The 17011-nt window shown below is 37.6% G+C and overlaps 1 protein-coding gene across 1 annotated transcript; it reads left to right on the forward strand.

Moving 5' to 3' along the window:
* Positions 1–3638: 3638 nt before the first annotated feature.
* On the forward strand, positions 3639–15712 carry dele1 (DAP3 binding cell death enhancer 1). Its single transcript, XM_088343771.1, has 12 exons — positions 3639–3816; positions 5255–5372; positions 6794–6896; positions 6989–7127; positions 7207–7386; positions 7617–7699; positions 7766–7859; positions 9794–9936; positions 11307–11465; positions 11538–11630; positions 12336–12489; positions 12553–15712. Exons 1-12 carry the CDS (start codon positions 3786–3788, stop codon positions 12765–12767), a joined length of 1512 nt encoding a protein of 503 aa, XP_088199897.1. The 5' UTR covers positions 3639–3785; the 3' UTR covers positions 12768–15712.
* Positions 15713–17011: the final 1299 nt, after the last annotated feature.

Below are 17011 nucleotides of genomic sequence, written 5' to 3' on the forward strand. Positions count from 1 at the left end.
ACTAGAATACTACGGAAATATTACAACAGAAATACTACAAAAATACAACTACAGTAATATTACAAAATACTAAAGAATCACCTCAGTAATAATACTAAAGAAATACAACAAAAATACTACATAATGACTACAAAAATAGTATGATGCAAACACTTCAAAAATATCTCTACAGATATTAAAAAAACACGACAGTAATATCATAATACAAAAATACTACTACAGTAATACAACAATAATACTACTATCTGAAAAAGCAGGACCGAATTACTACAAAAATACTGTAAAGCTACAGTAATACTACAGAAACACTACCGATATACTACAAAATGTATACTGTAGTAATACTCCAAAATTACTAAAGAAATACTACAAATATATTTTTGTAGGGATACGACAAAAATACTTCAGCAGAAATAAAAGCAAAAATAAAACTACAAAAATACAACAGAAATATTACAAAAATACTAAAATAATAAAACTAAGTAGTACTAAGATGAAACAATATTTTTTTTTGTATCTGAGAATACAAAATCTTGATCCAATACCTTGGCAATGCATAAGGAAAAAATAAATATTTTTTAAGACGTGTTTATAAATGAATATAAATACGTTTTGAACTTGATATGTAAACACCATACAACAGGTTTGCAAAGAGAACTTTTAATATAAAACTTTCTTTTTTCTTTTTTGATAAATGTATGTATTAGATCTTTTCCTTTCTAATGTATTTTTTATTCAAATTCAATTCATTTTTAAATGTATTTTATTTTAATTATAATATCTCTACGACTGGCTGGCAAGCAATTGAGGGTTTCCCCTCCCCACTGCCTGAGGACGCCTGAGATAGGCTCCATCGCCCTTGCAATCCTAGTGCAGAAAATGAATGAATGAAATATTATTTATCCATTACTGTATGAATAATCAAATAATAAATAAAATAAATATGTGAGTTTAAAAATACAAATACAGAAAAATCCATGATTCAAAAACTTATAGCCATAACACAGTGCACAACATAATGTTCAGTGAATGGTAAATGTTTCTGCATTTATATAGCGCTTTTCAAGTCAATGAAGACCTCCCAAAGACCTCTTGATGAAAAATATATTTTTAAGAAAGTGGGGGCCACAATGGTAATCTAAGGACCAGAGCTGCACCAAAACAATTATTATGTGTAGTACTTTTAAAAAAAAAAACAATTTTGGTTGAGCAGACCAGATTATAAATCCTAACAGGCCATAGGTGGACCTCAGACCACTGTTTGCCCACCCTTGCGCTATGACAATGCAATAATGTAATAAATCTTGAGCCATTTTCTATTTTGGCCTATTCACAAGTCTAGTCATGCATTCTACTCCAACACACGTTTTGGACTCATCCTCACAACGGGGCTCGCAGCTGACAAAATAACCATGTGACCCTGAAAGTGACTCGGGGACATCTGCAAATTTTGTCGGCACACAAAACGAAACCCATAAACTGAGAAACAAAATCAAGATTTGGAAAAAAAGGAGTTCTGCATCCGAGAGCGTAAAGAAACAGAACAACAAACTTTTTCAGAAATCAAAGAAATTAGAACTACTCTAACATGGGACTACATAATGTTGAAATGCTAACTCGAGTTAAATGAACAGAACATGCAAGGCAGAAGATGAATGATATGTTGGGAATATCAATTGGTTCCAACTAAACAAAACATGAAAGGAAAGGGATGCAGAAAAGATACTCAAGTGTGAATAGTACATTTTCTTCCAACACCAATCAGCTTCAACAGAACAAAACATAAAAGTGAGAGGTTGCAGTGACATACTCAAGGGTGGACAGCACAACTACACAATATTTCTACTCCAACCAGTTTTAACAGAACAAAACATTAAAAGAGGAGGTTTCAGAGAACATACGTGTGGAAAGAACAATTACTGCATTTTCCTTCACACACGGAATAAAACATGAAAGCTGGAGGTTGCAGGGAAAATACTAACTTGTGGATAGAACAACTACTGCATTTTTCATTACCAACCATTTCTGGCAGAACAAAACATGAAAGAAGGAGGTTGCATTGAAAACACTTAAGTGTGGATAGAACGACATGTTCCAACACCAACCAGCTCTAACAGAACAAAACATGGAAGTGGGGGTTGCAGGGAACAGGCCTACTCATGGACAGAACACAACTGCATTTTCCATCACCAACCGTTTCTAGCAGAACTAAACGTGAAAATAGGAGGTTGCATTGAACACACGTGTGGATAGAACGACATTATGTTCCAACATCAACCAGCTCTAACAGAACAAACCATAAAAGTGGAAGATTGCAGACATACTCAAGCGTGGACAGCACAACTACACAATCTTTCAACACTAACCAGCGCTAACAGAACAAAACATGAAAGTAGGGGGTTGCAGGGGACATGCTTACTTGTGGACAGAACACAACTGTATTTTCCATCGCCACCCATTTCTGGCAGAACAAAACATGAAAGAAGGAAGTTGCATTCAACACACTTACGTGTGGATAGCACGACTACAGCATTTTCCATTACCAACCATTTCTTGCAGAACAAAACATGAAAGTAAGAGGTTATTTCAACAACTACATATTGTTTGCACACCAACCAACTAACAGACGATGCATGAACATAAACTAACTTTAATGGAACAAAACATGAAACACAGACAAAAATAATATAGAAAAATGAATGTTAGGATGATAAGCCAGTCTCCAAGTATGACGCTGTAAGTTCATCAGAACAATAATTCAATTAAAAGAATGTAATGGCATTAGCAGTAACACATTTCCAATATATGAGTAAAGAAATTAAAACAAATTACACGTACACATATACACATAGTTCCAGGGTTGGGTAGGGTTACTTTAACTTGATTACTTTCAATTAGTTTTGGATTACTCCAATACCAAATATGCTAATGAAAGACAAAAGAAACTGAATATAAATAAAATGATGACTCACAACACGTGGTAAGCTTTCTCTCCTGGCTTTGATCTCTTTGATCTCCGGCAGAACTAACATCAAATGCGACAAAATGAAAATAAATCCAAACAGCTTGCCAACATCATTTTTGCCGTTGCATGTGCCTGCACACAATTTTATTCATATTTAATTTATTTTGTCTTTTATTAGCATATTTGGTATTGGAGTCATCCAAAAGTAATTGAAAGTAATCAAGTTAAAGTAACCCTACCCAACCCTGCGTATACACGTAGTTCATCTAAACATATATTATTTCACAGTTTTGTGTGCTTGTTTAGCGTGGTGATAGCCCTGGGGGTTATATTGTCCCTGATAACCTTAGTTAGGAGATAATTTTGACCCAATTGTTTTTAAAGTGATTTTTCGTTTATTTTGTGCTTTAGGTAACTAATTGGGTGCATGACGGAATGCTTCGTGATTGTGTGTCACCATGGCAACTGGTTCAAAGCAAAACACACGCCCAGTTTAATCACAGGTTTGTGTTTATTGTGGTTTTTACTTCATTTAAAAGTATACACTACACTAAATATACATAGAGTACACACAAAAAAATACTGTAACGCAGTACTGTAATACAAATTATTAACTGTTGGCACAGAGGGGCGCTGTTTCGCCACTCGAAGGTTCTCTATTGCGTCATTTCAACAACTTCCGGCTCGCCACTTTAACCGTACGGCACTCGTGAATTTTGTTTCGATTGAGGTTGTTTACTTTTTCAAGAAAAGAAGGATCCAGATTTTTATAAAGATGATTTGTCGTCGGTTCTGGAAGCTTCTGTGATAATAAAGAATCATGTGGAGGGTTAAAGGATTCGCGTGGAGAGGTAGGACAAAAGTCAAGAGGGACATAGAAACTTGTGGCTAAAAAAGGCACATTGAATCTAAATGTTTTTGGGGGTCGTAATTATGCTTTTTCAAGGTTAATATAGGGTGTTTTGTCGAATGAGGCTCATTTATCAAACAACAAAAGCCACATTTTTTGTAAGGATAAAGGTCTAAATTGTCTTTATATGTCTTTGCAATTTCCTTTATTTTTTATGACATTGAACGCATCTTATTTCTTTATGTATTATTACGATCATTCGTGATCATATTTGTTTTCGTTTTATTTATTACAGGTTAAATACATTTGGTTGTGGCCGTATTAAAGGACGCTTTTGTCGAATGTGACTCGTTTATTTATCGTTAAAAGTCATATTTTCGTGAGTAGAATGGCCTTGAATCGGTTTCTTTACTAGTGGTAATTTCTTTAATTTTTTAATGTCTTTGAATGCATCATTTTGGCCGAATCCCTGTATTGATATTCAAATATGTTCACGTATGAGTTTTATTTCAACATTACTTTCATTTATTTACCACAGGGGATTTTTTTTAGCGCTTTAAATGGTCTACATTTATATAGAGCTTTTCAAGTCACTGAAGACCTCCTAAAGCGCTTTACAATGTGCTCCACACTTACCCATTCACACACACACCGATAGTGGCGTCAGCCATGCAAGGATAATACCTGGGGTTCAGTGTCTTGCCCAAGGACACTTTGATATTTAACTAGATGCAGGGAATCAAACCTGCAACCAAGACAAGCTCTCTACCTCCTGAGCTAAAACAGTGGACTTGGTGGATAATTTTGCTCATTATTTTTCCCAATTTAATAATTTATTGTTTTACAATTATTCAAGTACTTTCAATGTACTGTATTTTAAAACATTCCAGTAAAATAAGAAAAAACATTTTTCATTTACTTATTTGATTCTTGCTTCGGCTAATAAAATAATAACCAAATTTGAAGTATTAATTTTGTCATAGTACGAGAGTAATAAAAAAGGGAAAGTGAGGAAAACTATTCACACTTGATCATTTTTTAGGATTATTTTTTTCTTTGATGGTCAAAAATAAGCAAGCATACGTAATGAGATAACAAAAAAAACACATACAAAGGAAGGAGAAAAATATTTGTAGTTTTGTTTATTTGTAGTTGATAAAGAGCAAGCAATATATGTCATTTTGCATTGAATTTGTATTAAAATTGTATTTTGTAAACATATAATTTAAAGGTTTTACTGATTTTAGATGTACTAATCTATGATATTAAATTTTCTAAAGTTAATTTTGATATTTTACGAGGTTTACATGACAAAGCCAAATTAGTTACAGTTTCAAATGAATCTCCCTGAACCAACCAGCTAATGGATCCCTCATGAATCTTCTGTAACAGATGTTTTGTATGCTCACGAATGATTTGTTACCTGTATTTCTTTGCAGTGCTGCATCGTTACCACACCAGCACCCCACTGCGGCTCCCTCAGAATCACCACGTGGAAGATGAGGTCATCAACACTTCCACTCTTCTCTCCACTTCCAGAAATTCTTCTGACAGCAGGTAGATCTGATACAGGACAATAACATGATATCGCTTCGGCAAACATGTCTCCAAAAAGTAGTGTCGGAGAGACTAGAGCTTTACTTATTCCATCAATCAATCATCAAAGTCAATTTTATTTGCATAGCCCTTAAAAGCAGTCTCAAAGGGATGCACTGACCACCAATACTAATTTTGTCTGTCATTAATAGGTTTAACGACAAGATATTTTGAACACCATAACACTGATAGATATTGCAGAAATTTCATATTATTATGGGTGTGCTTATTATATAAAAATGCGTCACTTTTAAAGAATATACATTTGCTCCAATACTGAATGGCATACATGCCACTAGTAACGATCACTCGTAACTAGAATAAATAACAATAAATATGAAGATGCTATATCGGATAAGTGTAACATTTGGCCAATTAAGGTGCACATCAAGCTAACTTAAGGAAGTGATTATTTGCTAAAAAAAAAAAAAAAAAAAATCAAAACATTCGAATATGTTCACACCACCTTGTGTATGTCTAGTACAGAAAAGTAACACAATTAATTTTAGGGCGGCTGTCAATTTTAATCAACAAGCTGTCAATCTGAATTATATGGCCGTTAAAGCACAAACAAATACAGAAAAAAAGGAAAGAAACATTAAAAAAACAGAAAAAAAGTTGTGATTCGAGAAAATAAATGCTTGAATCTTTCTAAGAGCCATGCGGCTGACTATGCCTAAGCTCACTGGTGCTTTGTGCAAATTATGAAGAGGTAGAGAGGACGTACGACTATGTTTTGCAACTAAAAATCAAAATATAATCTAACGAAAAACATAAATGCATGGACTCTTTCATGACCCAGTTAGGCAAACAAGTTTCCTTACTACTTCCAAAGAAGATAAAAATACATTCTAATGAAGAACATAAATGCTTAGAATCTTTCTTAGAGCCTTGCGACTGATTACGGCCAATCTCCTCAATGCCTTGGGCTCATTATGAAGAGGTAGACAGGGGACACAACCAAGTCCGCAACTCTGTCGTCATGTCCATCTTCCAATCCAAACTCATAAACCACCTCTTCAGACTTGTGTATCCGTTATAAACTGCTTCACATGCCTCTGTCCATTTTTTTAATGTTCTTGTTGTTTTTTTGTGTTAATTGATATCACTGTTATCTATTCTGTGTACAGCAAACTTGGGTGTTCTAAAGGGCGCTTCTAAATAAAATGTATTATTATTATTTAAGATGTTCTCCTACTTCTATAGAAAATCAAAATATAATGAGAACCATAATTGCTCATATGTTCGTAACAAGTAGTGTTGACTCATTTAATATTATTGTGTTATTGGCCGTCATATTTGGCCATTATTGGTTTGATAATTAGTACGGTATTTTTAAAAAAGTGGCTAATTGTTTTTTGTTGTCTTTCAATGCATTACAGCTCCCACAAAGAAGAAAATGGCGAGAGGAGGAAGAAGCAGCGGGCTTTCAATTTCACTTACTCCGAGCTGCCTCGTTACACGGCGCTGGATGCTGTGGGATGGGTATGCCTTCCATTTAATTAAATTGCCCTAAAAAATATTAGCACATTTTTGAGTGCTTTTTAAATCATGCAATATTTCAAAATTTCCACCAGGGTGCGACGGCGGTGCTGTTCATGCAGCTCTGCAGGAGGATCCACTCCAGTTTCTCCTCCTGCCCTGAGCCTCCTGCAGGAATCCAGAAGACAACGCCCACTTTGCACAAGTGTGGCTACCGCCTCCTGCAGGACATCTGTGAGCATTGCATTTTTACAAGTGGAAATTCCATGCCATATTACTCTTATTTATTTATTTTTTGGTTTGTTTTCCTCAGTTTCAAGAAATGAAGTCATCTTAAGGGGGCAGGGTGTGCTGTGCCTGCACAATCAGCCTTTGGATCAGAGCAGCAGTGGTAGTGGAAGTGATGCTCCATCCAACAGCAGTGATCAGAACCGTGTGACTACAAACAGCTCAGAACTTCAGGAAGCACTGATCCAGGATTCACTTTTACAGGGTGTGTTCACATTTCAAGAAAGAGAAAGTCATTTTTTTGCAGCAAATAATTCCTCCTTTTTACGATGAAACGGGTACGCAGTCTGAAAGTACCAATTTCTTAGGAAATGATAAATAAATGAAATCATTGGCAAGAAGTACTAAATTATTGAATCAGAGTTCCTTAGACCATCAAACCTCCTTATCACTTTTTTTGCAGTCCAGAAAATATCCTCCCCTTTTATTCCATAGATGACACTTCCACGTCCTCCGCCTACCTGCAAGATAGTATTTTTGAGGGAGAGGGCACAGAAACAGACGTCGCTCATAAGAAGGTAAATTGTGTGACTTTGTGAAATGAAGCATATCATTGTGAATAACCAGGATTGCTTTTCTTTTAGTGTATTTTAGAAGGTGAGGAGAGACTGGCAGAAGCAACACAGAACCTTGGAAAAGTGGCAGATTCAAGCGTCCCGGTCATACTCAACATTATTGGTATAACTTGTCTTGCATATATTTGGGGTCATTAGTCAAATGTTACATTTACATAATAGCATTTGCATATTTAACTTTGGTTTGTTTTAGCTACTAATGTGTACAGCTAATATAATGATTGATATACTGTATTTTATTGGCCGAGGCATGTGTGATTTTAAGTTCTTGAGCACTTGTATCAGAAGTTACTTAAAAGTGACTTATTTTCATGTAATGAACACACCAATAATCATATGAACTTTCTGCATATCTGGTGCTCATAACAATATCTTATATAGCATATTTATTACTGACAAACAAAGTAGGTAGATAGATAGATAGATAGATACTTTATTCATCCCCGTAGGGAAATTCACACTTCCAGCAGTCTATCCCGTTGTTTATTAACAGATGAACATGATGCCCTAGGGGTGCTTGTAGCGAAGTGGATGACGTCACGCCAGTCCAAAAATTCGACATCCCTGCGGCAGATGGAAAACTTTTCTTTGTGAAAATCCAGGGATACACCACCTCGTGTTAGCAAGTCCGCCTCCTCTCCGATTCCCCCGGCTTTCGTGTCTCTGTTTAGCGGCGTTGAAGCCGGATTGCTCCGGGTAGCTCCGGGTGGCTACACGTTAGCAGTCAAACTGTAGATGTCTTTATTTACGGTCCACTCAAAATGTATAGAAGCAGGAATTAAGGCTGACGTACCAGAAATATAGAGTTCAATAACCAAACCCAGATACAAAGTATCGAACAGACAAGTGGTCTCAAACGAACAAATAAAATGTCCAAAGAAAAAATCAAAACATTTGATGAGACCATATCTGTAGTTGCAGCCAGTCACTATATGGAGCTGGAATAATGAACTCCAGATGTGGGGACTGATTGAAAGCAGGTGTGCGCTCTCCAACCACTCCCACAGTTTTGCACCCTCTAGGGACGAGCCCAACATCCATCCCGGGGCCAGTTGTGGACCGTGATGAAAAAAAATCTTGCCCATAGTCTCTGTCATGAAATTAATAACATGTGGCCTGCCAGTAATGCTGACTGCAGTATGAAATAAATTTGTACAAAATAAAATCCCCATTTCACCAGGTAATGGTAGTAGCCCTATGACCCCCTTGCCCTTGGCTTTTTGTGAGAATTTTAGCCCGCCCAATTTCCGATATGGTGACTGTAAATAAAAAAAGGAAGTTGACTGTGAGGGCCACCGTTTCCTGGACAAAGGAAATTGGAGTATTTTCTCACAGACATCCGAACTTGCCTAATTTGTCAAGAGCCCGTGGGCATTTTCAAATAATATAATATCAAGAGGCACTACCAGACGAAACATGCTGACTACAAAAAGCAAACTGGAAATGAACAAAGTGTAAAGGTGAAGCAACTTGAAGCTGTTAACGGCTAAGCAGCGCTTTATCAAGGGAGGCCCGGCGAGTCAAGTGAAAATGCTAAAAGGCTAGCTACAAGATCGCAATGGTGATCGACGAGCCCTGTAAGCCTTTTATGGAGGGTGAATTTATTGAAGACTCTATAAAAATTTCTGAATAAAAGTCAGCCCTCACATGTTTTCAGCGTACAAAATCTGTCCTGCTTCCTGTAAGGTTTGGACACCTCTGCTATAAGGGAATATGACGAGTCAGATCCTGACCGTAGTCTTTTGAGACATGTTTCCCTAAGTAGTATAATGTTATTGTAATTTAACACAAAAATGAAGATTAAAAATTTTAATTTCACATGTATTTTTCTTTATATATTAGCATGCAGTTAAAAAATATGTATATAACTTGGTCTTCAGAAGAAGGATTTTGTCAGTTATCAATCTGAAAAGAAACTTAGTTGGCATCCCTTCTTATTCTGTTTTCATTTTAAAATGACATAACTGCACGGTAACTTTTCATGCTACATTTTTTTGTTTTTTACCCTAAACCCCGTTTTCTCTCTCTTCACTGAAGGCCTCCAAAGAGCCCAAAGTGGAAACGACGAAGAAGCCTTCACGTGTTTCCTAGCGGCAGCCCAGCAGGGCTACAGCAAGGCTCTTTTTAACACGGGTGTCTGTTACGAGAAGGGCAGAGGAGTCGGAAAGGATAAGGAAAAGGTTACTTAATTTTTTTAACATTCTGTGTACTCATTTGGGTCACACATGAGCTAGTTTCTCTTTCCGTTCAGTTGAGTATAAGGAATTAGTTAAGTGACAATGTGTAATAATTCACCACTAGAGGTCGTTGTAGCTTAGAATGGAGCTGAAATGCGTGCAAGACAAACTATAGAAGCTCAAAGGATACCACTTGCCAAAATTCAGAAGCCTACTTTCTTATTTTCTTGCATAAGGGTAAAAATCGTCAAGCAACAGATCATAAAAGCTGCTTTAAATCCCCACAAGCGGCAACAAAATAATATGTATATGGATACATCTGGAATTACAGAAAAGAGCCAATAGCTGGTGTTGGTCAGAGCGGGTGTAAGAGGCTAACCCTAGTGGCTAACTTAAGCAGCGACGAGGAGAAGCTACTAAAACGCATGATCATCACTGATGGTAAGGCAAGCTTTATTTACACCGAGGAACTAACAATAGCCGTGAGCCATAGCCTGCGGCCCAGTGGCTAACATGAGTGGCTTGAGCAGGAAACAGTCGGCAAAAAGTGGAAGATCCCTGAATCATAAGATAAGATGAAAAAAGTTTTGGATATTTCAACGATGGGACATGAAAAGCTGATGTTAAAATCCGCCAGCATAAAAACAAGAGCAAGCTGGACACACCCGTGGTGATTGAAAAGGGCCAATGGCATGATTTGGTCTGCTAATGTGAGTGTCTAACTTAAGTAAGCTAGTAGGAGAGGCTACTAAAATGCATGACCAGCTGTAGAAGGCGAGTGAAACTTAAGCATATAGTAGGAGCTGTTAACAATATGAATTTGGCTTGTGGCTAGCTGTAGCCTGTTGCAAAATGTTTAACATAAGTGCCCCAAAAAGAAAACATTTGGAAAAAAGCCCAAAATTACGTATCTCGGCGATATCCGCTTGCATGACCAGCTGTGGAAGGTGAGTGACGCTAAAGGACAAAGCAGGAGCCGCTAACAATAACAATAGTTGCTAAAGGTGAGGCTTAGCCTGCACTTAAGTGGCACACGAGTGGCTAGAGAAGGAAACAATAGGGAATTAAGTCGAAGAGCTCCGTCGCAGAATAGACATCCGGGCTTCCGTAGTACTAAGACGGCAGCCAAACATGTCAGTTTCTTGAAATTCTGTCATAAAGTTACCAGTTCTTCTACCTGAAATCACTTTTATAAGATAGCACATGCATTTCTGGTTATTATTTAAATCGATACTATTTTGATTGAATGAATTAAGTATTTTTACATCACTAGGGCATGCTTTGTAACACACAAGTGCTTTACTGTATATACATTTAAAAGATTGGGGAAAAAATTGACTTAATGTATCCTTTTCCTTTTTTTTTGCACAAAGGCATCACAATATTATTGGCAAGCAGCAGTGGCAGGTCACAAAGAGGCTCAGTATCGCTACGCCAAGCTTCTCCTGACAAGTGGCAAGTGTGAGAATAAAGACAATTTGAATAAAGCCATCACCCTCCTGGAAAAGGCTGCTGCAGCAGGTTTAATAAAGGTAGGAATGTCTTTTTTGTTCAAAGTGTCCATTATATTTAAATGTTTTACTGTAATCTTTTTTCCTCTCCAGGCTCAAATATGTTTGGCCTCAGTGTATTCGCGGGAGCCATTGAGAGATGGCAGCAAGTCTGTGCACTACCTGCAGATGGCAGCACTGAGCAATGTGAGAGCATTTTTAAGCTTGTCATGAGAACCATCGAAGTTGAATAGAAATGAATAAAAAATAAAATCCCAAAATTTGATCTAAAAAAAATGTTCAAAAATATAAAACATAATGTGTTTGGTGTTGGATTTGATCAAATAAATTTCCCCTCAAAATGCAACTTTTGTGGTTTTTCCTTCTTAAGTTTGCATTTTTGGGGCGGCAGTAGCTCAGGAGGTAGAGCGATCGTTTTAGGATTGAGGGATCCCAGTTCGAATCCCGGCTTGTCCGTGTTACATGCCGAAGTGTCCTTGGGTAAGACACTGAACCCCCAATACCCCCAATAAGCAGGTTAGCGCCTTACATGGCTGCACAGATCACGGCCGCTATTGGGAAATGTGAAGCACAATGTAAAGCGCTTTGGGAAGTCATTGACTTGAAAAGCGCTATATAAATGCAGATCATTTCATTTCATTTTTTGGCCAATTTATAATTCGGAGCCATTTATAATCCGAAAAATATGGTACAATAATAATTAACTTGCATTACTTAATTTCTTTCTTACCGTGATTAATTAATTACTTGCTGAAATTACTTAATTACTTACATTAATTAATTCCTGGCATGAAGTGTTAATGGAGGTAAAGGGTGTCTTGCAAAATGGACAATAACCATCTCTAACACAACATAATATTCTCTAAATATTCATTCCTGCCTTGCTTCCAGGACGACACGGCTCTCCTCCTGCTCGGCCAATGCTATGAAAGCGGCTTCGGTGTCTGTCAGAATTCAAGGTCGGCCACCGAATTGTACAAACGGGCTGCACAAGCAGGCAACAGGAAGGCTCAGCTTTTACTGGCCACGCCCATCCAGACACAAGGTGAGTGACAGTAAATTCCGAATGACCTTCAAACTCTATATGACCTTGTTGCATCTTTGATAGCGCTGCGCTCCATCCGGTCTTCGCCGTGTTTCTCCGCTGGAGGTTCCAGTTGTACCCCGTCCTCGCTGGCTGACGGACGTTTTTCCGTCAAGATCCCGTTCCTTCCTCACTGCTGGAGCACCGGAAGCATGGAGGTGTTCTCCTCCAATCCGATTCGATTTCATCCGCAAAACTTGGAAGGGAAATCCTGCCAGTGGATGGTAGGGATCGGATAACAAGGACGACTTAGTTTTACAACATAATACTGGTAGGAACAAAACAAAGATTGCTCAAAATTGATGGTAACACATCACCCTCCGTCTATGCCGAATCCACGCCTTTCGGCACATTTTGGCTAGCGAAAAACTCAAGCGCTTTATCAGCATGATTAGGTCGTAGTGTCTTTAAGTCACAGCTGAATTGATTTGGCTTTGTGCTGTCTGCTGCCTACATTTTTAATACAGCAAGCACACTGTTCTTTGCTCCCTCCGAGGTTGCAGTGAAGTACAATGGGAGGTGACTTTTCTTTGTCTTTTTACCCTGTCTCTGCATTCGTGTTAAATATTTTTTCAGGAGTCACTTGAGGGTCTGCTACATTTTGTGTCTACACTCTATACTCAATGCTTACATTCTGTGCTTCATGCATTGCGCTGAGGCTAAACGTACAAATAACTCTACCATTGAGAACGCCACTGCCCCGAGTGTAGTGGAGGTGCAATTGCACTTTACCCCGTCTCTCTTCGCCTGTCTGCATTCGTGTTAAAATTTTTTTCCGGGGGTCACTTGAGGGTCTGTTCATTTTGTGTCTACACTCCATACCAGGGGTAGGGAACCTATGTCTCGGGAGCCATATATGGCTCTTTTCATGAGTACCAATGGCTCCGAAATGAAATGTAACTATTGCACATCTCTCTGTGGCGTTTCAAAGTCAAGTGATTTCATCCCTATTTTGGTCCATATAAAGCCAAAGCAACTTAATGCAGAAGTTCGATAAAAAAACATTTAAACTGATAAATAAAAACGCTAGCAAAAGACTTTGATTCGTTGAGTAGTACAGGTGGATGGATCCCTGCACACAGCGCAAGGCACTTCCTTCTCTCTCTCTCGCTTTGTGCAGTCTACACCGAAAGTGAATATGACGATATGCTTATCGTTTGCAGTAATTTGTGACATTTTTGCAAAAGAACTTTGCATGCACATTGTTTTGAAACCGTTATTAAGGACAAATTTCATGGGAAAAAATAGCCTCAACACTCTTAACTTAAGGTGGAAGACAAATTGTAAATGGCATATTTACATTGATTTGGGACACAGGATTTGGCATTATTATCATTTCATACATTTGATTAAATCATCAAATGACACACAGTTAAATAAAATGTGCTGAAGAATCAACTTTTGTCTAGAGAGCGTGTTTGGCAGTTTTTTCAATTTTGTCTGAAAATATATGTTGTGGCTCTCTCAATTTCTTTTTATAAAATGTTTTTGCTTTTATGGCTCTTTGGGTCAAAGAGGTTCCCGACCCCTGCTCTATACTCAATGCTTACATTATGTGCTTTATACATTGCGCTGAGGCTAAACGTACAAAAAACTCTGCCATTGGGAACGCCACTGCCCCGAGTGTAATGGAGGTGCAATTGCACTTTATTCTGGGAGAGTTAAAGGAAAAAAAAAGTCAAACGCATCCGCACCCCACTTGATGGGGCCTCGTGGCCCCCTGGGCGGCTCTTCCCACTATTTGAGAACTACTGATTTATGTTGAGCCTACAAAATCATCCTTATAAACAGGTTGAAATCCCACACAGTCTAACTCTCAGCAAGCTTAACCGTGGGGTGTGTTGTTTGAGGTGTCCTTAAAAAGTTAAATATTTTCTCTATCAAGTATGTGTTACCAATGGCCAACTGAGTTCAAAGAGCCCTTGTGCTTTATTTTCTACTCACCTATCAGATTTTATCCTACTATTAGTAGAGCTGTTCATGGTGGAACACATTAGGTTCGAAGAATGGTGACTGGGGGGAGTGTTGCAGAGTGATGTCAAAGTCTTCCCCTTGTTTATTTAAAAAAATATACATTTATACATATTTGTCAAGTCAAGTCAAGTCATTTTTATTTGTAAAGCCCTAAATCACAAAGAGTCTCAAAGGGCTTCACAGATTATTACAGTGTAGCATAAAAATGGTGCAAGTGAGTAAAGGCCTGCTTCTAGTAAAGTCCAAACACTAAAAAGAGTTGATTTGAGCGCATCTAAAACGACCGTGCTTGCAAGTGCATCATTAATGAGCTGAGTGAGGCTGCAATGAGATGGAATAAATTCCATATTCCGTACAGCTCCTTCAAAGCAATGTATTGAAAATCTTTCATTAATTGAAATAAAACATTATTAATTTTAATATAAAGCAAAAACACAATGACTATACCATAAAACAAGATTTTACTTGAAGAAATATGTAATGATATAACATAAATCGAAGAAACTGACATGTTTGGCAGCCATCTTACAACAACGGAAGCCCAAATGGGGATTTTATTAAGTTATCTTGTCCTTTAGCCCTTAACAGACACTTCTTGTCTACAGGTGAGCCCAAGGCCCATGTTCAGGCATTTTTACTCTTTTTTTCCACTGTTTCCTTCTCTAGTCACTCATATCAGCCACTTGGATACAGGTCATTGCCTGCTGCCAGCTGCTATTTTTATTGTTAGCTTATTCTGCTTTGTCCTTCAGTGTCACTCCCCCCTACAGCTGGTTATGGGAGCTAACATCACTAAATCCTGCCATTAGGTCATATGGCGCTTTTTTTACACAATTTCTCTCTCTAGCCACTCATGTTAGCCAGAAGGGTGCAGGCTATTGCTCGCTACTAGCTGCTTTTGTTACCTTCTCCTTGTAAATAAAGCTTGTTTGGACCGTCAGTGTCATTTGCCTTCCACAGATTGTCATTCATTGTAGCTTCTCCAACTAGTCGCTAATGTTAGCCAATTACACCAGCTCTTGCCCAATCCAGTTTTGGCTCTTTTCAGCTGCTCCGGGTGTATCCATGTTGATTCTGGCTGGATTAAGACCAGATTTCCTGTCAGATATTCCCAGCAAATGTGCATATTGTTTTTATTGTAATCATTTTTTGTTAATCATAATCAGAATGCCGTTATTTGTTTGTCAATAAATACATATTAAACTACAAAGATGTAGATGACTTTCACTTTTGTTTTTGTTGATGGTTTATTTTCAATAAAATATATGTATCTATATGTTTATATATTAGCATATTATTATTGTAACCAATGTCATTTTGATTTAAAACAATCTTTGTATATTTAGTGAGTCGAAGTTAATTATGCTAGCAATGCTATTTTCTATTAGGTATGTTCGCTCGAATGGTGCGGAAGTCTCAACTTTCCTCTTCCCGGAAATTCTCCATCTCAAACCTCATTAAATATTAAAACAAATGACGCAGTAAGTCATTTACAAATCTTCCGTGATGACGAATGAATGAAAAGAAAAATGTTGCGGCTGCCCCTCGTCCACTTCCTTTAGCTGTCCATGCCTCGGATTGGCTGATTTTTAAAAGAAATTGTTTTTACTTTAACACTTATATTAGAATGTTTTTAATTTGAAAAATACAGTGCCTTGCGAAACTATTTGCCCCCCTTGAACTTTGTCACCTTTTGCCACATTTCAGACTTCAAACATAAAGATATACAACTGTAATTTCTTGTGAAGCATCAACAATAAGTGGGACACAATCATGAAGTGGAACACACTTTATTGGATATTTTACACTTTTTAACAAATAAAAAACGAAAAAGTGGGTGTACAAAATTATTCAGCCCCTTTACTTTCAGTGCAGCAAACTGTCCAGAGATTCAGTGAGGATCTCTGAATGATTCAATGTTGATCTAAATGTCTAATGATAAATGGAATCCACCTGTGTGTAATCAAGTCTCTATAAATGCACCTGCACTGTTATAGTCTCAGAGGTCTGTTTAAAGCGCATAGAGCATCAGGAAGAACGAGGAACACACCGGGCAGGTCCGAGATACTGTGTGGAGAAGTTTAAAGCTGGGTTTGGATACGAAAAGATTTCCCAAGCTTTAAACATCCAAAGGAGCACTGTGCAAGCAATATTATTGAAATGGAAGGAGTATCAGACCACTGCAAATATACCAAGATCGGGCCGTCCCCCTAAACTTTCAGCTCCACAAGGAGAAAACTGAACAGAGATGCAGCCAAGAGGCCCATGATCACTCTGGATGAAAGTTCGAGGGGGCCAAATAGTTTCGCAAGCGACTGTATGCGTTTATATATCAAATTCACCTCGTTTTCATTCACAAGCAAAATTTAAAAAAAAAAAACACTTCCTGGTTGTTACTGCACTTACACTTTTAGTCATTCTTGCCTCTGATTGACTAATTTTTAAGTATTTTTAATACTAATATTTATGCTATAATTATTTCATATATTGGTTTGAATGGAAAATTCAC

This window comes from Urocampus carinirostris, chromosome 9, assembly GCF_059441175.1.
Source record: "Urocampus carinirostris isolate Australia breed hairy pipefish chromosome 9, RoL_Ucar_1.0, whole genome shotgun sequence".
NCBI classification, from domain to species: Eukaryota; Metazoa; Chordata; class Actinopteri; order Syngnathiformes; family Syngnathidae; genus Urocampus; species Urocampus carinirostris.